Raw genomic sequence first — 23,650 nt, forward strand, 5'->3', positions numbered from 1 at the left:
TCTGTGTATAAAGTCTTGTGATGTGTACAGGTGCTAAAAAACTGGGTGGGAATGCTGTTTAACAAACTGTCGTGGTGGGAAATGTGTATTTACTCTTCTTGTTTGAGAAACAGAATTGTCAATTCATAAATTTCGGGATATTTGTTTTTTTACAATAAAGTATGGTGAATCCCCAATATTTCATGTGTTGGAGGCTGCCAAATCATAGTTAGCTGAAGCCCAGGGTCTCTTATAAGGTTAAAAAAGTGTCTCATGACTTGGCCATTAGATGCTGAGACTCCTCAAGGAGTATGGGCCGTTAATGGAAATACCCCTCCAGCTTTCATGATTTTTTTTTTTTTTTTTTTAAATCTGGTCTAAATACATTGACTTTTATGTATCCTATCAAATGGATTATCATGCATTGGCTTGGCAGGCTTGATACCCTGTGGGGGTCCTGAAGGAAACTTTCACAGTGGTGCCTTGCAATCCTCATCTTGTCTTTCTAGAAGCCCTATATCATCAAGTGAGATAAGTTACTGAAGTTCCCATGTTGTCCTTCACTAGTGATTCATTGTGAATCAAAGTGCAGTATGACACTCAGCAACTGTCGCCGCATACTGAAGCCTCAGTGAACTTGTTTAAACAAGAAGTTTACCACTCCACTGGTAGAAGGGTTGTTTTTTTGTAGGATGGATTTGATTTAAATCAATTTGATTTAAATCATGATTTAAATCAATAGTCAGGAAGTCTCAATTCAATCATGGTTTTCTACATAAAAGTGCATTCTTGTTGATTGGTATAACCTCAATACGTATTCTTCACAACTCAGAGATGATGTAGGTTTCATTTTTAGAAGGTACACATTATACATTTTTAAAGAGTGATTTATTTTGAAAAATTTTCAGATTAGTTTTACAGCTATACCATAAAATGAATGAATGGTTATTTCATTTACCAAAGGTAATTGAAGCAGATATTTAGAAGTCACTGGGAGGTGAACTATCTCCAATTCAACAGGTTAATCAGTAATATTTGGGGGATTTTCTTGCCATCCTCTGTTAGGAGGAGAACATCACCAGACAGACATTTAAATTGTTTTATTTAACTAGAACAATAATGTTAAGTATTCTGGACTTTTTTCTTCAACAGCAAACATATAGTAATATTTTAACAAAACAAGCATGTGTCCCTTGCTTCTCACATTTATCTCCAGACTTCTTCTCCTTGTCCAGATCTATTCCAGCCGCAACAATCTTTTATTAATTGAACATTTTGAAACTTTGCACTTTTAGAGAGAGGTAAGGGATTGACTCTGTGAACACACATTTGCAGAGGGACAATAGAGTTGAGGTCTGTTATTTCTCACCTCTATTATTTAAAAAAAATAAATTTGCTGTTAACAAGCATGTTACCTCTGGAGAGACAAATCCACAGTCTGAGAACTGCCAAACTAAGCATCTCTCATAAATATCAGGGTTGGAAGGGACCTCAGGAGGTCATCTAGTCCAACCCCCTGCTCAAAGCAGGACCAATCCCCAATTTTTGCCCCAGATCCCTAAATAGCCCCCTCAAGGATTGAACTCACAACCATGGTTTTAGCAGGCCAATGCCCAAACCACTGAGCTATCCCTCCCCCCATGGTATCTTCTAGACTGAGCACGGAGTCCCATTGGGTAGATAGAAAGATTAACCTAAATAATCTATACAAAAGCCTGTGGAACCCCATAAGATTGGATCCCTAATCCATGAACTATTGGAACTCATTTACAAAACTTTTTTCTTAAACATTACATGAATATATTGTCTCGTACTATAGAATTAGAATTTATAATCCCTATTCCATGATGAGAGATCATTGTGCTATAATGTATATTAATTAAAACTACCTTAAACTACATTTTTTCCTCAAAAAGCATTTTATCAAAAAAATTAGATTTAAATTTAAAAAAAATATATATATATTTTTAAATCTCTGATTTTTATCTACTCTGCTAGGCACCAACTTCAGAACTTTCTCTCTCTGGTTTTCTGTGTCCTCCAAGGAATCAGTAATACACAAATATGAAGTAGTCAAAAAAATTTCACTTGCTCCGAGGGGCCTCTGTAAAATACTAGTTAATATTTCAATTTCTTCTGACAATCCTAAATATTCTGAATCCAGAAAAAGCCAAAAATATTTGCTATTTTGTCTTATCTTTCCAAAATCACTAACAGTGAATACTTCCTGTGTGACTTCCTGTCTGGTTAGATTAAAACCTAGTCCTTCAACATTCTCTTTCTTCTCTTGATTCCACTAGGTGTGAAGAAGGAAATTTGAGACCAGCTAGTGGTAGAAGGAGTTTTTGACAGTTGTGCTGAACTTGAGGCCACAAAATAGTTGTGGGATTTGTTCCTTCACTGGACTCAATCATCCATCCAAGTGAAAGACCCCAATAGTGGTAGAAAACAATATACTTAAATTTGCAAATCAGTTTCCATTATACCAAGTCTTCAGTCATTTATTTTCTAAAATATTAATCTATTCAGCTGAATTTCTCCAAGCTTGGTCTCTGCCTGAATGTCAATGATTATTTCATTTTGTTTTTATTTAATGATGATGATTTTGAGAGAGAATTCTTCAGGTTTTTTTTCTTCTTTATTTTTATATGTGTCTTTTTTGAGTCACACAAAGGTTACAAGTATATGTAAAATACACCTTGCCTCTTCCTCCCGGGTATGTATGTATGTTCCTTTTCCAGGTCAATTTCCCCACCCCCCTCGGGACAAGCTACATAAATTTGCAAGTAGAAATTTGGTATGGACATAGTTCGTAATGAGTTGTAAGTGCCTTGATACATATGGGGGGAAATTGATTAGAAATAAAGTTGTGAACGTTTGCAAATGTACTCGGGCACAAGTGCAATAGAAAATCCCATGAACACTTGAACTATAATATTCACCATAGATGTACTGCACATGTGTGCACAGGTTCAATTGCGAAGTGAGACAGCTAATTCCAGTAGCTTTAAACCAGCCAGGATATTTATTAAAGAGGTTATCCACTTCCTGTTCTCCCCACTGAAGCCTAGGAGAATGATCATAGGACAAGGACCCAAGCCTTAATAATACTTTACAATTAGATAGGACTTTAGAAATATTATATAGGTTTCGTAACATCCTGAGGCAAAGAAGTCATGTGACTCGGTAATCACATAGCAGTTTATTTAGAGCCTCTTGATTAGAACCGAAGTCTGTCTGCGGACCCAGACATTAACCGTAGTCCCTCCCAAACAAATCATAGTGCCTTAACTATCTCATTACTGAAATGAAGATTGTGCATTCTATACTGCAATTCTCTGTCAGGATGTATGATTCTGGACTGTATTATATTGTGTTCAATTGGCAATTTCTTAGTAATACAGAAAGTTGAGCTTTCAGTCTTATCTGCTCATTATTTGACTTCTGAGTGCCTCATTTCTCAATATTAATATTGCATTAATAGATTTTTTTTGTATGGAACATGGTAATTAAATAGAAAAATAATTTATCGGTACTGGGTTTTTTAGTTGTTTTTGGTGAATTTAGCTAAATTCCATTCTTTTGATATGTATATATATTTTTTTAAAATAACCATGTAGCAGGGATAAAAACCAAAATAGCCTAGCAACAGCAGGGAGTGTGGATTCCTAGTCATCTGAACTAGTATAATAAAATAGTGTTATCCTACACCTTGAAAATCCTTTTGAAAAATCATAGTCCTATTTAAGTTAATATCTTTCTTTTGGGAATGTAAATATTTTTCATATTTTTAGGCAGCTACTGTGAGAGTGAAGAAATTGGAAGAAAATATTGAGGCAGAGAGAGCAGCTCATCTGGAATCCAAATTTAATTCTGAAATTATCCAGGTAAACCAGTGTCAAATATTTGCGGAATTTCCACAGTATATGATGGACCAGCTAGTAGAACTGTAAGACCCCAATCCTGAAAAGATTTATGCCTGTGTTTAAATTTATATATGTGAGTAGTCCCAATTCAGTAGGACTATGCATGCTGGCAGCCTGTGGAGAAGTTTTTGCAGAAACAGGGCCTAAACGCATACTAGTTATTGCATGACTGTAAGGGAAATTTTTTTAAATTTTAAAAATTGTGGCAAAACTGTCAAAAGGAAATGTCCTACTGTTAAAACATTCCTTTACTGTTAAAATACCCAATAATTATACTTTTGCCAGGATTGGTGATGGAACTGAATGGAGATTTAAAGTACATATGTAACTGTTTCATGGGAGCAACAAACTATGTAACTTAGTCGGTAGTTCTCTCTGAAACTACTGTTTTAAATATGATTTTCAGTGAACAGATTTTAACTTAAAACAAGATGATAGTACAGTATTGGCAGATAACAAACGTGACTGTGTCAGCTTGCTCTAGATGGTCTTTCAAATAAAGTGTTAATCACAGTTTACTTTAAAGAACAAACAAGAAAACTTAAGGTGCTGAAATCATTTTCAAAATTTATGCTTTTCATTATTTGTGCTCTTTTTGCATTCGGACTAACTAGTGTCATTTTGTAGCCCATTATATTTTCTGGTTCTTGTGCTCACTAGTTCTCACTGCAAACACTTTTCTAAATGACCATTATACTAATACAAAAAAGAATAAAGAAAAATATATTTAATTTTCCTCCTTTACATAATATAACTGAATTGGGAGGGCAAATTTCTTTGGTGTTAGAGGATCTGTTTTACAAACAGAAGACTGGTAAGCTTTTCTGTTAGTAGTCGATGTACATGGAGTTGTCACATTTCTGCTCTCCATTGTATGCAACTCTAACTTCACCATTAATTCTATTCTTTATGCTTTAATGGGACAAAAAATAGAAAATCTCTGAGAAAACTTACCAGTGTACTTAAATTAATAATAAAAATCTAAATTCCACCAAAGTATAGTAGTCTGAGTAAAAGCACCTTATATCTTTTTTTTATTTTTCTCTGCTCTTTATAGTGTGTATTCATATCCCTTTGTGTGCTCAGCGCTCCCTCACTCTCACACAGACACAGCAAAAGAGAACACTACTGAAGATTAATGATAAGCTTTCCCTAACTTGCTTTAATTGCTTTCTTATCATTTGATAGTTAAGGATTCGAGACCTTGAAGGAGCTTTGCAGGTAGAAAAAGCCAGCCAAGCAGAAGCTCTTTCTGATTTGGAAATGATCAAGAAAGAGTTCAAAGAGGTGGAAAACGCATATGAGAGAGAGAAACATAATGCCCAAGAGAGCTTGGAAAAACTCAATATGTAAGTTTATTTATCTATTAAATGTATTGTAAGCCAGCAGTAACAGCGTTTGTAGTATTATAATTACATCCTTCTTAGGTTGCAGTTACTAGAAGATGACATGATCACACACACTTGAACAGGCCTGACATTCCATCAGTGCTGGTACATATACACACTGTGGGAAGATAGAGAAATGTAACCTATTTTATATGGATCATATGCAAAACATTCATATTGGGATGCTTGCTAGCAGCGTTGCATGTGACAACATTTTTTTTTCTTCTTAGCAAGTTAATATGGATTTATTTTTGTTAAGGGAAACTCTTAATTTACAGATTTTCAGAGAAGCTGCAGATTATTCAGGATGAGGAATGCCTCTTAGCTTTTGTATGCAGTGTTATAGCTGTGTTGATTCCAGGATATTAGAGAGACTAGGTGGGTGAGGTAATATCTTTTATTGGAACAGCTTCTGTTTGGGTGAGAGAGAAGCTGTTGAGCTTACATGGAGCTCAGATCTGGGAAAATTGAAGCAGGTTTTCTCAGGGTATTTGGGTGGCTCATTCCATGATGCAATCTGCTTCTCTCACGGAGTGTTCTTGTTTGGTAAAAGTGGTTTTGAGTGAGTTAAGGTGTATATCCCAGAGCATATTCTGTGGTATCTGAGTGCCTGGCTGTAGATAAGAGATTTTTTTGGTGTGTTTGGGGTGATTATTGGATCTGCAAAAATAGGCGCCTCTCCCTCAGGCCCCAGCCCAGCCCGGATCTGCCACGGCTCTCTTCTCTTCCTTTATGAGAGAACCCATTTATATACATATGTCACTGCTTTAGTCAAAGCTTATGTTAATTAATCTGTCAGTGCTACTTTGCTCTTACTCTCCCCATTAACTTATCCTTGTACGTGGTATCAAATCTGTGAATCCAACTCTTAGATTATTTCATTCAAGATCTTGGAATCAACCAAGAAAGTGATTTTAAGGCTGGAGATTGGTGGGGCTACATGGCAGAGACTTTAGGCTCTTAAAGTTTTAACTTGAATAATTCATCTTCCAGTCCTCCTCCCTTTTGGTACCTAGAACACTGTAGAATCCACTGAAGTCCACTAAACTTAGTAAACCAATTATCTCTTATTCTTTTAGCTGTCCTAATATGACTGTTAAAGGAAAATATTTTACTGCTTTAGTAAGATTTCCAGAGGCTTTCTCTTTCCACTATCTTTTCCTTAAGTATGTTTTACTTCCTCCAGGAAATATTTACTCTTTCAATACAGTTTTCCTAGCAGCTTTGTCCTGTTCTCTTTTCTTTAAAATGTCATACTCTTCTAGTACACACTTCCCCCCCCCCCCAGCTGTTTTCAAACTGCACAAATATTGTGTTTTGATCAGAGGTTCTTAAGCTGTGATCTATGGAACGCTTGCAGGTGTTCACATACATCTTGTTGTTCACATACATCTTGTTCCTTTTCCATGCTTTCATTTGCTAAATCTTATGAAAAGATATCTAAAAATACATATTTTTTTCATTTAAGAAATGGCTGTAATTGCAACAGGGATCTTATGTAATTATCGATGTGTAGGGAGGTGGTTCATGCAACTGTCTCATGAAGCTCCTTTCTCCCATTCACAGCCTTTTTATATAAACATGGTCCCCACCATGAAAGTTTGTGGTTTTTTGTGGTAATCAGTAGGTCCGGATTTATCAAAAGGGAATGTTTAGAAAGCAAAGTAGTACCCTTGCATTAGAATGCTCTTTAATTATCCCATAAGAGTCTAATTTGTTTCTATCAGGTTTGCCCACTGACTGTGGTCATCTGTTTTGTTTTGTTTTTTTCCCCTCTCCATGCTACAATTCTTCTGTTTTTTGGTTTGTCCTCTCCACCATTGCATTTTACATCAGAAGTCTATTGAGACCAAGCAAACATCCAAAAGTAAAACAAAATGCTTACCTCTGGAATGTTTCCTAATCTTGGACTCTGGCAAGACTTCAGAAGGGGATGAGATGGTATAGAAAAAGGACTCTGTAACCCTGGCTTCCTCAGCATGCTTCCTTGCAAAGAGAAGGAAAAAGAGAAGGCCAGTATCTGATCTAGGTCATTTGAAAGAGGTCCCATCCGATATTTGATATACCTCTGTTTTTTCTCTTCACATTTAGTGTTCCAAACTGTCAGATCTCTTGCGTTAAAACAGGATCCAAAAAAAAAAAAAAAATGGTAAAGCAAGGTCCATTACTAATCTGGAAGCAAAAGTTGGATGATGGAAAAATTTCACAGGCGCTTTTATTTTTTAAACGAAAAAGAGGTTAAGATCGCCTAAATTATTCCACATATAAAATTGAGTGGTGAGAATAAAACAAGAAGTGGCTTGGATTCAGTACTATTTGACTTTCCATTACTTTTGTTTTATTAAAATAACTCTAAGTTCTGCCTTGGCTGTTATTGTTAGTAGGGACATGCCACTTGCAAAGTGCTGTGCACACGCAACTCCTGTTGTCTTTAGTGGGACCTGAGGCATCTCAGAGCCTTGCAAGATCAGACCATATACGTGTATGTTAATAGTTTTTTGTGGACATAGTACATTAGCATTATTTGATTGTATATGAATATGGAAAGTTGTCTAGTGATTACAGCATGGGGCTTGACATTCAAAGACTGGGTTTTATTGACTTTCTCCGTGGCCTTGGGCAGTCACTTAACTTGTCTGTGCCTCTATTTACACCTTTATGAAATGGAAATAACACATACCAATATAACAGTGATGTTGAGTCTTAATGTTTTAGTTGATTTGATATTTGAATGTGCTCTGGCAACAAAAATTATAATAACGATTTAAGAATAAAAATTAAACCGTATAGAATTAGATCATGTTTTCACAATTGTTTGAACATCTGTTTGAAATTTTGCAAATTGTTCAAACTGTACAACACACAATTTAGAATAGCACACAACTAGAGTTAATATATACTATATAGATAGTTTGGGTGCTACTGTTTAATAATGGTTAAAACCGGCAAGACTTCATTCAGTCTTGAAGCAACTTCAGAGCTAATGGAAGTGGTGAATTTTTTGTTTGTTAAATGCAATCTACTCCACACCAAGGCCAAACTTATTTTTAAATTTATAATTTATGCTAAATCATAATTCAAAATGTTGACAAAAAATTAAAAATAATTATAAGTCTTTCAAAATATCTCTAGAAAAAACAGACTTACAAAATCTCAGTGTCTGTTATATTGTAATTGTTCATATTAGCATAAGAATAATTAAATTAATATTAAATTTGCATTCAACTGTCTCAGATCTAATAATCTGTTGGATCAATATCAGAATCACTATCTGGATTAAGAGACACGCTTTTCTTTGAATTGAAAAATAAAGGTTTTTACATAACCATAACAAAAGTATAATATTTTTTGGTCTTAAACCTAAGCTTGGAAAGAGAAGAGAAAAACAGGAAAAAATGAATAGCCAATTTTGCCTTAGGGAGCAGCAATTGTTTATGTCTAGAATTACTTTTAGAAATATTTGGAAATATATTTTGAGTATGGCAACTTATTTTGATAAACTAACACTGGATTGTGAGCGGACATAACTGTTAGATACGGTACCACTAGAATTTGAGATATTGATTTATAGATTTAAGTACTAAACCTTTATTAATTATATGTTTAAATTTTTAAAAACAAAACAAAACCAAACAAACCTACTGGAAGGATTGAAAAATTAGAAAACCAAAATAAAATAGCCAGATACAAATGGCATACCCATTTTATAGCTTAATTAACATGCATGGTTAGTACATTAGACATGGAGAAAGGATTATCAACTCTGGCATCAGAACTTAACAGTAGCGTTCTACTGTTTCCCCTCAATTGTTGATCTGGGCGATTTTATTAGCTGGTATATCAACACGACTTTTGCCAATTGAGTATTTTACAAACAAAAACAGCCCTCCCTCGGGTTGGGAAGGTGAGTTCTTCCTCCAGAGAACCCAAACACTCTCCAGAGAAGTGCCAGTTTACAGTCAAACAGACAAACTGAAAGTCTTGTAATAAAGTTTTAAAAGAAACAGAAACAGACCCTCACCAGAGTTCCTTCCTCCCAACTATTCCTGAGTTTTCAGACTCTCCCCAAATATGTGGTGATTAAAGTCTAAAGCAAACAAGTAGAGTTCTCCCTGACTCAGAGGGGCTGTTAGCATCTTCAACCTCCCTCTGACAAGGGAGAAGATGACTGCTACTATCTTGCCACCCCCTTTCCCATTATGCTTTGCTGTGGAGGCCTACAAATCTTGTCATCCTCTGGCACTTGGAACTGCATTTCCCAGGATTCCCTCTGACCAAAAGTGCAGAGAGCCCTGACTCTCTCACACTTCAAGGCTGTGCTCCTCTGCCTTAGACCGATTCAACAGTCTGTGTTCTCTCCCAAGCCACAAACTGCCACCATGGAACAACTTCCCTTCTCTCCTTGATGATTTCCCTTGTCCCACAAGTCTGTCTTGGATGGCTCATAAAGCATAAACATTCTTTACAGCAAATAGACAAACAAATAAATTCGAGGGAGGATCCCACTGTTAAAATTCTAAAAACAAGGAATAGGATGGGATTTTTCACTCTGAGCTCTTGGACATCGCTTCCAGATACAGTGAGTAATGAGGGTAATAATGTCCCTAGCATTTAGAGTTAAACCATTGTTTAGATGATTGTTTGAACATCTTTTTGGCATTAAAATCCTGTGCCACACAATTTAGAATAGAACATAACCAGATTTCATATAGACACTGTGGGTGCTACTAAAAAGAAAAGGAGTACTTGTGGTACCTTAGAGACTAACAAATTTATTTGAGCATAAGCTTTCGTGAGCTACAGCTCACTTCAGCGGATGCATGTAGTGGAAAATACAGTGGGGAAATTTTATATACACAGAGAACATGAAACAATGGGTGTTACCATACACACTATAACAAGAGTGATCAGGTAAGGTGAGCTATTACCAGCAGGAGAGAGGTGGTGGTGGTGGGGGAAACGGGACCTTTTGTAGTGATAATCAAGGTGGGCCATTTCCAGCAGTTGACAAGAACGTCTGAGGAACAGGGGGCGAGGGGGGAATATTTTTGCTTTGTGTAATGACGCATCCACTCCCAGTCTTTATTCAAGCTTAAGTTAATTGTATCCAGTTTGCAAATTAATTCCAATGCAGCAGTCTCTTGTTGGAGTCTGTTTTTGAAGTTTTTTTGTTGAAGAATTGCTGCTTTTACATCTGTAATCGAGTGACCAAAGAGATTGAAGTGTGGGTGCTACTGTTACGTTTTAATTCAAAGCTTATTAGGCAAGACTTGCCTGGAGAGTGAATAAGAGTCAATTTCTGAGGTAATTGAACTGTGGTGAATTTTGTTCATTAAATGTAATCTAGAGGCCACATCAAGACCACTAAACCTATTTTACTTATGACTGCAGGCATAGTACAAACACCTGGTTATCTTAAGGGGAGGTACTATTTCTTTAAAGCCTTTCATTTAAGGAGTGGATTTTTTTTATGAAAAAAAGTAAAGGTAAGTTTTAAAGCCTTATGGCATGAAAACACGATATATAGTACATCTGTCAAATGTACTTAAAAGTATATAATGTTGGTTGACAAAAGTATATTTGAAAAACTTGTTCTAACACTGAAACTTTTCAGATTCGAAAGAGAGTATTTTTCCACAAACAAGCAACTAAATGAAGAGATCGAGGAAAAGAAGAAAGTAATTACAGACCTCTCTGAGAGACTCCAGGATAATGAAAAAAGTTGCAGAGAATTACAGGAGGAACTTGCAAAGGTAAGAGAGAAGCCCTGTGGCACTTGCTTTATTGGGCCAGTAGATGACATTATATATTTTACTATATAAAAAGCTGAAGAATGTTATGAAAATGATTTCATTGCACTGTAGGTCTAATCTAAGGGTATGTCTACATTTAAACTGCTACAGAGGCACAGCTGCAATGGTGCAGCTGCCTGGCTATAGCACTTCACTGTGGATGCTACCTACACCTACAGGAGGGGTTCCCCCATCAGCATAGTTAATCCACCTTCCCCAGAGGTAGGTCAACAGAAGAACTCTTCCATCATCCTAGTGCTGTCAAGAGCAGAAGTTAGGTTGACATAGCTATGTGTCTCAGGAGAGTGGATTTTTCACATCCTAAGAGATGTAGGTATGCCGATTGTAAGTTCCCAGTATAGACCAGCTCTAAAGCTCTGCCACGGTCTTGCTAATGTGGCTTTGGGCAAGTTACTTCACCTCTGTGCCTTAGGCTATGTCTACACTACACATAGTCATGAAGGCATAGTCCCCCAAGCGTACATATAGGCTGACAGAAGGAGTTTTTCTGCTGGTATAGGAACATCACCTTCCCAAATGAGGTTAGCTATGCTCTTTACTCCTGGGGAAATTCTGAACCCTGCAGGGGGGGCGCAGAATTCATACCTTCTGCAGATTTCTTGGCTCAGATTTCTTTTTGCAGAAAAATGGGGGAGCAAAGAAATCTGTGGGGAACACACGCCTCTTCCGCGGCAGCCCAGGCAAGTCTGCTGGGAGCAGCTGGCAGCAGAGAGCAGATCACTGAGGGGAGGGGAAGGGAGGAGAGAGGCTAGGTGTGTGTGCACGCATCTGTGAAGACCTTAAGGGGCCAGGGCTGGGTGCCTGCCTGCATGAGAAGGAGTGAGAGAGACTCACTCAGTCCTTCTCCTTGCTGTTGCTGCATCCTGGGCTTGGAGGCATAGGGCTGTGTGAAGCAGGCTCTGTACCTGAGGCACAGCAGAAATGTAACAACTAAGCAGGCAGGCTGCTCATGTACCCATTGTTAGTTAATTGTTCCCATTCTTAGTCAATTAAGGCTCCTTTACCTTGCCAGTGTGTTGTAAAAGAGCCTTATTGTAAATGACAGTAATGGAATCCTCAGCTAATAAGGTCTATGTGCTTTCTCCCTTTTTACCCTGTGCCAGGGAGGCACAATGGGCTTAGATTACAGCTGAGGAACTGTTTTACTTATCCATTGTAAAAAAAAAAAAAAAAAAATGCAGGACAATGATTAGCAAAACTGTATGACTTTCATGTGTGAAAGTCTGAGCAATTTAAAGTGACAGTCTACTTTACAAAAAGAAAAGGAGTACTTGTGGCACCCTAGAGCCTAACAAATTTATTTGAGCATAAGCTTTCATGAGCTACAGCTCACTTCATCAGATGCGTGTAATGGAAAATACAGTGGGGAAATTTTATATACACAGAGAACATGAAACAATGGGTGTTACCATACACACTGTAACAAGAGTGATCAGGTAAGATGAACTATTACCAGCAGGAGAGCTGGCGGCGGGGGTGGGGCGGGACCTTTTATCGTGATAATCAAGGTAGTCCATTTCCAGCCGTTGACAAGAATGTCTGAGGAACAGGAGTGGGGGGGGGGAGGGGAATAAACATGAGGATATAGTTTTACTTTGTGTAATGGCACATCCACTCCCAGTCTTTATTCAAGCCCAAGTTCATTGTATCCAGTTTGCAAATTAATTCCAATTCAGCAGTCTCTCGTTGGAGTCTGTTTTTGAAGTTATTTTGTTGAAGAATTGCCACTTTTAGGTCCGTAATCAAGTGACCAGAGAGATTGAAGTGTTCTCCGACTGGTTTTTGAATGTTATAATTCTTGATGTCTGATTTGTGTCATTTATTCTTTTACGTAGAGACTGTCCAGTTTGGCCAATGTACATGGCAGAGGGGCATTGCTGGCACATGATGGCATATATCACATTGATAGATGTGCGTGTGAACGAGTCTCTGATAGTGTGGCTGATGTTATTAGGCCCTATGATGGTGTCCCCTGAATAGATATGTGGACACAGTTGGCAACGGGCTTTCTTGCAGGGATAGGTTCCTGGGTTAGTGGTTCTGTTGTGTGGTGTGTGGTTGCTGGTGAGTATTTGCTTCAGGTTGGGGGGCTGTCTGTAAGCAAGGACTGGCCTGTCTCCCAAGATCTGTGAGAGTGATGGGTCGTCCTTCAGGATAGATTGTAGATCCTTGAAGATGCGTTGGAGAGGTTTTAGTTGGGGGCTGAAGGTGATGGCTATTGGCGTTCTGTTATTTTCTTTGTTGGGCCTGTCCTGCAGTAGGTATCTTCTGGGTACTCTTCTGGCTCTGTCAATCTGTTTCTTCACTTCAGCAGGTGGGTATTATAGTTGTAAGAACGCTTGATAGAGATATTGTAGGTGTTTGTCTCTGTCTGAGGGGTTGGAGCAAATGAAGTTGTATCGCAGAGCTTGACTGTAGACAGTGGATTGTGTGGTGTGGTCTGGATGAAAGCTGGAGGCATGTAGGTAAGCATAGCGGTCAGTAGGTTTCCGGTATAGGGTGGTGTTTATGTGACCATCGCTTATTAGCACCGTAGTGTCCAGGAAGTGGATCTCTTGTGTGGACTGGTCCAGGCAAATACTTACCAGCAACCACACACCACACAGCAAAAACACTAACCCAGGAACCTATCCCTGCAACAAAGCCCGTTGCCAACTGTATCCACATATCTATTCAGGGGACACCATCATAGGGCCTAATCACATCAGCCACACTGTCAGAGGCTCGTTCGCCTGCACATCTACCAATGTGATCATGTGCCAGCAATACCCCTCTGCCATGTACATTGGCCAAACTGGACAGTCTCTACGTAAAAGAATAAATAGACACAAATCAGACGTCTAGAATTATAACATTCAAAAACCAGTCGGAGAACACTTCAATCTCTTTGGTCACTCGATTACAGACCTAAAAGTGGCAATTCTTCAACAAAAAAACTTCCAACGAGAGACTGCTGAATTGGAATTAATTTGCAAACTGGATATAATTAACTTAGGCTTGAATAAAAACTGGGAGTGGATGTGTCATTACACACAGTAAAACTATATCCTCATGTTTATCCCCCCCACCCTACTGTTCCTCAGACGTTCTTGTCAGCTGCTGGAAATGGCCCACCTTGATTATCACTATAAAAGGTCCCACCCCCCACCACTCTCCTCCTGGTAATAGCTCACCTTACCTGATCACTCTCGTGTTACAGTGTGTATGGTAACACCCATTGTTTCATGTTCTCTGTGTATATAAAATCTCCTCACTGTATTTTCCACTACATGCATCCGCTGAAGTGAGCTGTAGCTCACGAAAGCTTATGCTCAGATAAATTTGTTAGTCTCTAAGGTGCCACAAGTACTCCTTTTCTTTTTGCGGATACAGACTAACACGGCTGCTACTCTGAAACCAGTCTACTTTACAGAACACCAAACACCAAAATAAAAGTAATGTAATTTAAATGAAAATACAGGATTATAACTGGAATGCAGGGCCTTGATTACCAAGTATTTGTAACTTAACTTTCATGTGTTTAGGAAATGCTGAACAGTTATTGTGATTTATTTTTTCCTGTATAGTAGTTTAAATATATTACCAAAATAAGTGAAAGTGATATGATTATATTGCATTATATTGACAAATAAAATATGCAGAATTTTGGATTTTGGGGCATGGAATTCCCCCAGGAGTAACTGTTCAGTCAGTATGGTTGTCTCTACACTGAGGGTTTTGTGAGCATAGCTGTGTTCTCAGGGGTATGGTTTTTTAGCTATGCTGGTATACATTTTAAGTGTAGACCAGACTGTAGTTCTCTCCTCTGTAAAATGGGGATAAACAGCTCTAACTCACAGGGTGTGATAGAGAAATCCATTTTGAAAATGTATCTTAGTTTCATTATAAATGTTCAGTTTTTAAATAATTCTTTTGTTAGTAAGTGTTAGCTGTTACAATAACCTCCCCTTCCTCCTCCCCTTCTTTTTTTAAACAGATCTTATTAGTTATGAGTTGGAAGTGGCATGTCATAAAGATTGTAGGGAGAAAGGAGGAGAATTTGTATGCTGTTATTTCTGTTAAGAATTCTGCTTACGATGTATTTTCAGTGTCCGATTCAATTACCTCACTCATAGGCGCCGACTTGGTGGGTGCTCCTGGGGCTGGAGCACCCATGGGGAAAAATTGGTGGGTGCTCTGCACCCACCGGCAGCCGAGCTCCCCACCTCTGCTCCACCTCCTTCCCTGAGCGTGCTGCGTCCCCACTTCTCCTCCTAGCTCCCAGCACTTGCCGCCACAAAACAGCTGTTTCGCGGCGGCAAGTGCTGGGAGGAACTGGGGAGGAGCGGGAATGCGGCACACTAGTCAGTGAGCTACAGCAAGGATCTGCATCAGAAGGATCAGCACGCCTGTTGCAGTCAAGAAAAGAAACTTTAATTACTTTCCTCACCCCAGCTTTTATGCTCATGTCTTTTTGAGCATAAAGTCATAGAACAGGACTTCCACCACTCATGCAAATCTTTGGATTTCTTGCATTGCTCTCTTGGCTGGTCATTCCAATTTTTAATACTTTACTTCTGTTGTTACTTCTCCTTTGTCTTTCTCCCACTTGTCTCAAAACTGTATTTGTTAGCCACTGCAGGTACAACTGCAAGAGCTCATAAGGGGACAGGAGCTCATCATTTCACTGTTATCAAACCCCAGCAAACAAACTGGTCACAAGTGTTTTTTGTTTGTTTGTTTCTTTTTTAAATAAACCAAATGGTTGATGATCCCTGGGTTTGTATTTATTTAGACTTTTTAATGACTCAAATAAAACATAGTACTGCTGAGTCATATTTCTTATTCAGACTTCTAACAATTCCCCTTCAAAAGCTGGTAAGCTAATAAACCTATTTCAGCAAAAACTTTAGCCTGTACCCTCTTGGACTGACTGTTTCCAATGAAGTGTTTCTTCCCAGCTCCTCTCTTTTCTGAGAAGAGACCAACTTCTTCCATAGAATCAGAATCTCAGGGTTGGAAGGGACCTCAGGAGGTCATCTAGTCCAACCCCCTGCTCAAAGCAGGACCAATCCCCAATTATTGCCCCAGATCCCTAAATGGCCCCTTCAAGGATTGAACTCACAACCCTGGGTTTAGCAGGCCAATGCTCAAACCACTGATACTAAGGGACACTTGCTCTAAATTAAGCCATCCTCTCTAAACCCCACAGAACCAGTAAGACAGGAATACGACAGTGCCTCCTTGACCATTGCCAATAGCTGGCTGATGTTTATCAGTGTAAAACTAGAGGCGGTAAGCTGCCGGCTGTGATGATTCTCTCTGGAACCTGGATGAGTACATACACTCGCCATGTCATATCTCTCTCTTGCTCTTTTTTCCTCCTCCTATCTCCCTTTTTTTTTGCTTTGCTTAGGAGGGTTAAATTACACATATGTGCTTTTTGCCACTTGAGAGGTTAAGACTTAGGAAGAAAATCCTGAATATAGTTTATGGTAAAGCAGAATGGAGCCCTCAAAACCAGCATTGCAGTATGACTGAAAGGGACATATTGGGTAGGTGGAAAAAGCTGCTGAATGACTTAAATGACTTGCATAGGCAGGAAAAATACAAGTCACCTTTTAAAAAGCTTGTTCAGGAGAGGTATTCAAAGCCCCTTTCTGGATTAGATTCCTGTCCCCCCGTCGCCCCCCAACTCAGATTAGTATTTTTTTCTGAAGACTTTTATTTTTTATTAGAGAAGCTGGAATAAGTAGGGTGTGGTTTTGTTTTTTCATGCTGGAGAGTTTTTATAATTTTTGTTAAAGCAGAAAGCTCTGGCTAAAAACTGAAATATATATGATATATTTTATTACCAAGCTTCCCTTTCTTCTGAACTGAAATTGTCAGTGGGAGAAATGTTAATATTTTTATTCTCTTGTATAATAATTACTTCCTCTTATTCTTTTGTTTTAATGTGAGACCTTCTCAGTATCTATTTTTTTTCAGACTCAGATAATCTCATTCTATGGTTTCCCCCTGATCTGCTCTAACACAATGATTTTGTTTTAGAACATTTCAGGCAATATTACCAAACATTTAGAATATTTTAAGGACAAACTCTTGTTTTTGAAATAACTTGTGTTGGGACCAAGCTCATTCTTTGGGAAATTGTTATATTAAAAATAACCTTTGTCTTTATGACTCCACTGCATATAAAGTAAAGCAGTTATGCTGCTTTTAATTTAAAAGTTTAGCATGTTGCAAAAGTCTGCCACAAATCTGCCTGGATCAAATGTGATAGGATGCGTTAGCACCAGGCAGGATTGCCTGGGCAATATTCAGTATGGGCAAGATCTTAAGATTTCCTTGTGTTATTGTTAGGCAAACTGTTTTCAGACTTATTATTCTTTCCAACTAGTGTGTTAAGAATTTAGAGTTTGAAGAATAAGAATTTGGAAGAATGGATATATACATTGTGGTTCAGAACTGGTTTTAAATCAAAATGGTTCCATCTCTATTCTTGGCCTCTTTAAAAAAAAAAAAAAAAAAAAAAAAAAAAAGTTGTGGTTAGAATTGTTTTTTTTTAAAGATGCTTTTGGATTTTGATTCCTGCCATCTAGCAACAGATAAACCCTAACTTTTAGTTGTTGAAGAGAGAGAAAAGTTGAAGCTTTTTATTTTGAGTGGACAGAGTTGTGACTGTATATAGTGAAGGGAATTTATCATTTTATTAATAAAGTATATTAGGAAACAGAATGCACTTTATTTTCTGGTGCAAAATTATTTTAATGAGAACATTTAAACATATATGTTCCTAGATTTTTCAAATTCCTCGCTAAAATGTCGATATTATTTCAATAAACATTTTTCCCCCTGTTGGTATGTCAGCCATATATAATATTTGGAGATTCTGAAAGAATGCTTAGCTGCTTCTAGACTATTAAGAGTTGAAGGTCATACCATTAGTCACTGCAAATGTACTTCCTGTAGATTGGCAATAATATCTCAGATTCTGTAACAATAAAGTCAGATATGTTGATGAGCAGAGTATAAAACATGATTAGTTAATGTTTCTACCATATTTTGAAGATGTAAAGTGCTATATAAATGCAAAGGAACAAATTCTGCTCTCAGTAATGCTGATATAAATCCAGAAAAAAAATTACTTAATCTATTCTCTACTGGACATGTACAAGATTTTGTGTTGGGTTTTTAAAACTTGGGATGGGGCATTCTTATTCAACTGAAGAGTTCTGCTGACTACAAAAACCAGTCTAGCCTAATTCTTGTTTCTTTTATCGTAACGCAAGCCATCCTCTGGAGTTATTGAGTACCTACAATACACAGAAACTTATTGCTCTATTATTTAGGCCCTGATTCAGAAAAGCATTCATATTCAGGATAATATGTTCAACATGGGTTTGTCCCATTGAGGTTAAGTACATGCCTAAGTGCTGTCCTGCATAGGATAGACTTCACTGCTTACTTAAGTGCTTTTCTGAATTGAAGCCTTAGTGAAAAACAGAGGTCTCTCAAACACAAATTTTCAAAATTGTGCATCTAAATTGCACCTGAAAAATATATGTAATTGCATGTACAAATGGTTATTTATTCAGGTAAAAAATTGCATGTGCAAATGTGGAACTTGTACCTGTAATTTGTACACATGAAATGTTAACTGGTAAATTTAAGGAGCTACCTTTGGAAAACCTTGCTATCTAAAACTGATTTTAGTGTAATGATTTCTTCTATTGTACTGTTCTTACCTACAGGTGTATCTTGGGTTTGTAGTGCACTGGCATAAATCTCCAACCAAAGTTGCAGACGTCTTGTGGAATTTTAGTTTAGGTGGTTAATCCTTAAAAAGTTTGATGTATAAAGATGTTGTTGTTGTTGTATTACTCTCTTACTCAGTGCTGGGATTTTCCAAGGAGATTGAGGGAGATGGGAGCTGAGAGCCCCAGCGGCAGCCAGGCTCCCAGTAGGGAATGGGGAGCTGAGAGACTGGGCTCTCAGCCCCCCTCACAACCCCTCTTAAGTCTGTGGAAGCGTTCCTGGTGAGGATGCGCACCACTGACAGAAGGAGGAAGTGTGGGTATGAAAAATCGCAGTAATTATGTGGTGGCTGTAAGTCGATCTAACATAGGTCGACTTTAGTTTGTAGTGTAGACATGCCCTAAATCCCTCCTTCATGTGGAGTCCCCCTGAGTTTCTTGTCCTCTCACATGAGGGACCTAGTGTAGCTCTGTTGTGTTTAGGAAATTCCTCACTTGAGGAAGGAGTACAGAGCAGCACGGTCTTAGAACTATTGCTTTTTCTTGCAGATAGAGATGCAAACTTTCTAATTACACAAACAGAACACCCCTTCCCCAAGGCCCAGCCCCTACTCATTCCAGCCCTGCTCCCTCCGTCTTTTGCTCTTCCCCACCATCCTTCACTTTCACCAGACTGGGGCAGGGAGTTGGGGTGTGGGAAGGGAGTGAGGGCTCTGTCTGGGCGTGTGGGCTCTGGGGTGGGGCCAGGTTTGAGGTGCGGGAGAGGGCTCCAGGCTGGGGCAGGAGGTTGGGGTCGGGGGATGAGGGCTCCAGCTGGGGTTATGGGCTCTGGGGTGGGGCCAGGGATGAGGAGTTTGGGGTGCAGGAGGGAGCCCAGGGCTTGGGTGGAGGGGTTGGGATGTGTGTGTGGGGGTGTGGGTTTCTGGAGGGAGTTTGGGTGCGCAAGGGGACTCTGGGCTGGAGTAGGGGATTGGGGTGTGGAAGGGAGTCTGGGATGGGGGGTCCCAGCGGTGCTTACTGCGGCTCCCAGGAAGCGGCCACCAGGTCCCTGCATCCCCTAAACGCATGGGCAGCCAGGGAGGCTCCGCATGCTACCTTCATGCCCGCAGGTAATAAAATATTGCGGATTCTGGCCAATGGGAGCTTCGGAGCCAGCGCTGGGGGTGGGGGCAGCGGGCAGAGCCTCCCTGGCCACTCATGTGCCTAGGGGCAAGGGAGACCAGTGGCTCCTTCCGGGACCCACACGGAACCAGGGCAGGTTGGGAGCTTGCCTTAGCCCTGGGCTCCCGCTACACCACCGCCTGGACTTTTAATGGTCCGGTTGGTGGTGCCAACTGGAGCCACAGTGGCATTCTTTTTGACCGGGCATTCTGGTCGTAAACTGGATGCCTGGCAACCCTACTTGCAGACTCAGCACTCAGAAAAATATCTTTACAAGCATAAGGACCAGAAACATTTTTAAAAATATAAATGAAGGCTTAGATCCTGCAAAAATTGGTGGGGGCACCAGGAACACACCGGGCCTGACCTCTACTATAGAACCTTACTCATTCTTATTAAGTACATGCATTAGGAAACTGAGAAACCTTTTGGTATATTCTCTGCAGTGCACATTCACACCTATGCTTAGGTTTTCCACTTTGCAAATTTAAGGAAAAAAATCATACGCTGCAATGATGGGGGAGAGGGAACTGGAACAGGAGTTAGAAAGGAAGGAAACTAAATTGTTTGTGGGTAAAATATAGAAGATCTGGCCAGCTTTAAGGAATTTCCTTCTGATCTTTACTGCAATTGAAAAATAGATACTGAAATTGGTGTGGAGACTTATGGACATAGTCAGCAAATGTGAGTACAGAGAAACGATGAAGGCCAAATAAACTAGAATGTACTGACTAAAATGTGGTGAATTAAAAAAAAAAAAAAAAAAAGAAGGAAGGCTGAGGGGAAAAAAAGTACATTTGCTTAGGCGTGCTTATATAAGACGTTTCTGTGGGATAGATTCAGTATGACCGTGTCTGTACTAGTGTGGCTTACATTAAAAAGAAAGCCTTTCTTTTACTGTGATATTGACCATACTGTTATATTTTCCTATTCGATAGTATGCACTGAAAGGTCAACCCTTCTAATGTATTTTCATCCTATGGAAAAGATAATACTTTAAAATATATTTGTACTGGCGTTCTGCAAATACAAGCAATTGTGTATATATGGATTTCAGCAGTGTTGGAAATTCTTTGTGAAGTATAGTACAAACTATCACATAGGGAAACCCATGTAAATGCTACAAGGGATCTAACACTGAAACACATGAATAATATATTAGTAGATATACAGCACATATAATTAAAATTGCAGCAGTAAAACACATTTTATAAAATATTTAAACTGAATAGCGGAGAACACAGCAGAAAATTGCATATATTTGTCCTTGTTTGCCAATGATATGCTATCAGCTCATAAGAGCTTTTGGGGAGATAGCTTTTCCCACATTGGAAAAACTGGTTGGATCCTTGGATAAGCAGTGGTATGTTGGTCTGTATGTAATAGACAATATAGTAGAATTTTCTTGGGGCTATGGAGAGTAAACTTCCTGTGCTATGATCAAATAGGAAGAAAAATTTATTCAAATAGTGAATCATAATTTTAGAACAGAAGATAAATAATGAGTAACTGGTCATGATCAGAAATAGGAGATATGGACCTTCTTTCTCCACCACGCCTCCATTACAAGGATGTTGTGAAAAGTGTACTTTTAATTATTGCTTACTTCTTACTTAATCCTTTCCCACTTGTTGTCCAGACAGATGTCATTTTTTGACTATGGACTTCTTTAATTGTAAACTCTTTGGCAGAGACCATGTCTATATATTCATTTGGACAGGGACTAGCACAATGGCCCCGCTCCTGCTGGGGCCTCTGGGTGCTACCATAATATAAATATTTGATTATAGTAATCTGGAAGCTTCAGTAGCTTCCTTTCAGTAGCTTTCAGTAGTATTCTTGTGCACCTGATACTCCCATTGGATACATCTACACTGCAATAAAAGACCCGCAGCATAGCTGCAGCTAGCCTGGGTCAATTGCCTGCGGCTTGGGTGCTGAGGCTATAAAATTGCAATGTAGAGGCTCGGGCTGGAGCCTGAGGTCTGAGACCCTCCTCCCTTGTGGAGTCTCAGAGCCTGGGCTTGGGCTGAAGTCGAGGTGCTGACCCAGCACCTGTGTCAGCTGACTCAGGCTCTGAGACTTGGTGCCACAGGTTATTTTTATCACACTGTAGATATATCCATTGTTTCTCACATAGGACTGAGCTCTTAAATGCTACTATATGCATATGTAGCATATGTTTTAAAAATTAAATAACTAAAGTTAGAGGGTTCCTTTGGCAGATTAATATTAAACAGAATACTAATATAATATACTCAGGGAATGTCTACATTACAGAGACTTGACTGGTATAACAATGCTGAGAGAGCCCCCTAGTGTGGAAAACAGCTTGAGCCAACAGGAGTTCTTCTGCCCGCAAAGCTAAACCACTTTTCCAAAGAACACTAGCTATGTCAACAGAAGCACTCTTACGTTGGCATAGTTGCATCTATGAAATCGGGGTTTTTGTCAGCATAGCTGTGTCATCTAGCGGTGTGATTTTCCCCCTTCCCCCTTAGCACTCCTCGCTTACATAGCTATGCCAGCAAAGCTATGCCAGCCTTCTATTCTATTGAATCTGGATGTACCAGAGCGAAGTAAGTGTCAGAGCCAAAATCAGAATTCCGGAATTTGAGTTGAGGGTTAGGGCTGGGTTACCTTGAGTGAGACAAAGCAGGGATAGACCTCAAGATAAGGTCTGAGGCAAGGATAGGTCTGGCTCAGAATTAGAAGTAGGAGAGCAGTGGGACTGGAACAAGGTGGGAGCAAGGCTGGGACAAGCAGGAGCTATCACAGCCATGTGCAAATGCTTTGCGCAGCTGCTGAATTGTTGTTGCTGGGCTTAAGAGCTGGTCGGGCTTAAGAGGTGGACTCTTCCCACCAATGAGGTGGTGCAGCCAAGCAAGCAGCCTATGACAGGGCAGCTACACTTGGTTAAGCTGCCCAGAGACTTGCTGTGCTGCAGGCTCTGAATCATTCCTGACATTAATGAGTGCATATTTGGCCAGTGTCAAGTGCTTAATATGCTCCTGAACTAAGTGTGAAATATTAAGCTCATGTTTTGTTAATAGCCTTTAAAATATTTTTCATATGAAAAGAAAACATGTCATATGCTACCTCAATTTTCGTAACTACATACTAAGCTTACTTATCTAAAACTCTTGCAATTACAAATCTAGCCCCTCCTTCATGACTGCAGGGTCTGCTGCACAGAGGAGGGAAAAGTGTGATGTGAGGTGTGGATGGAGTGTGTGGCCACAGAACCTACTGCTATGCTGATCCTCCCACTCTACCCCTGTGATAGTGGAGTATGGAGCTAAATCAGCTGATCGGCTGAAGCAGCCTTTGTGGATTGTCTGTGCAACTATTAGACTGGCTTGTGGGAAGGGTGTCTCTCCCCTTGATCTGACCACTGCCCAGCCCGTCTACCCAAGTTGGATGTTAGGCTGCCCTTTGAAGAAGAAACAATAATTGATGTAACATAACTATTATTTAAAATTTTATTTCATTCTAAATCTTTTCAGATACTTTAATATTAAACTCGCCCTCGAAATAAGACCAGCCCCATAGTTTGAACAACTGCCTACCTACAAGGTCCCCCAGTGAAAAGCTTATTGAAAGAAAATCCAGTGCTGGGAGTTGATGTGTTCTCCATTATTCCGTTG

General features: G+C 39.3%; 1 protein-coding gene across 9 annotated transcripts in view; it reads left to right on the forward strand.

Moving 5' to 3' along the window:
• The window catches only part of CCDC171 (coiled-coil domain containing 171), a 238,783-nt gene that overhangs the window by 50,232 nt on the left and 164,901 nt on the right, over positions 1-23,650 (forward strand). For all 9 annotated transcript variants that reach the window (XR_013346211.1, XR_013346212.1, XM_077817681.1 and 6 more), the window contains exons 8-10: positions 3,774-3,866; positions 5,094-5,254; positions 10,908-11,046. Coding sequence is in view for 7 of the 9 variants with exons in the window: in XM_077817681.1 (XP_077673807.1) it covers positions 3,774-3,866; positions 5,094-5,254; positions 10,908-11,046 (393 nt within the window). In the remaining 2 variants the exon portion in view is untranslated. The remainder of the gene's footprint in view (positions 1-3,773; positions 3,867-5,093; positions 5,255-10,907; positions 11,047-23,650) is intronic.

The sequence above is a fragment of the Eretmochelys imbricata genome, chromosome 5 (genome assembly GCF_965152235.1).
Source record: "Eretmochelys imbricata isolate rEreImb1 chromosome 5, rEreImb1.hap1, whole genome shotgun sequence".
NCBI classification, from domain to species: Eukaryota; Metazoa; Chordata; order Testudines; family Cheloniidae; genus Eretmochelys; species Eretmochelys imbricata.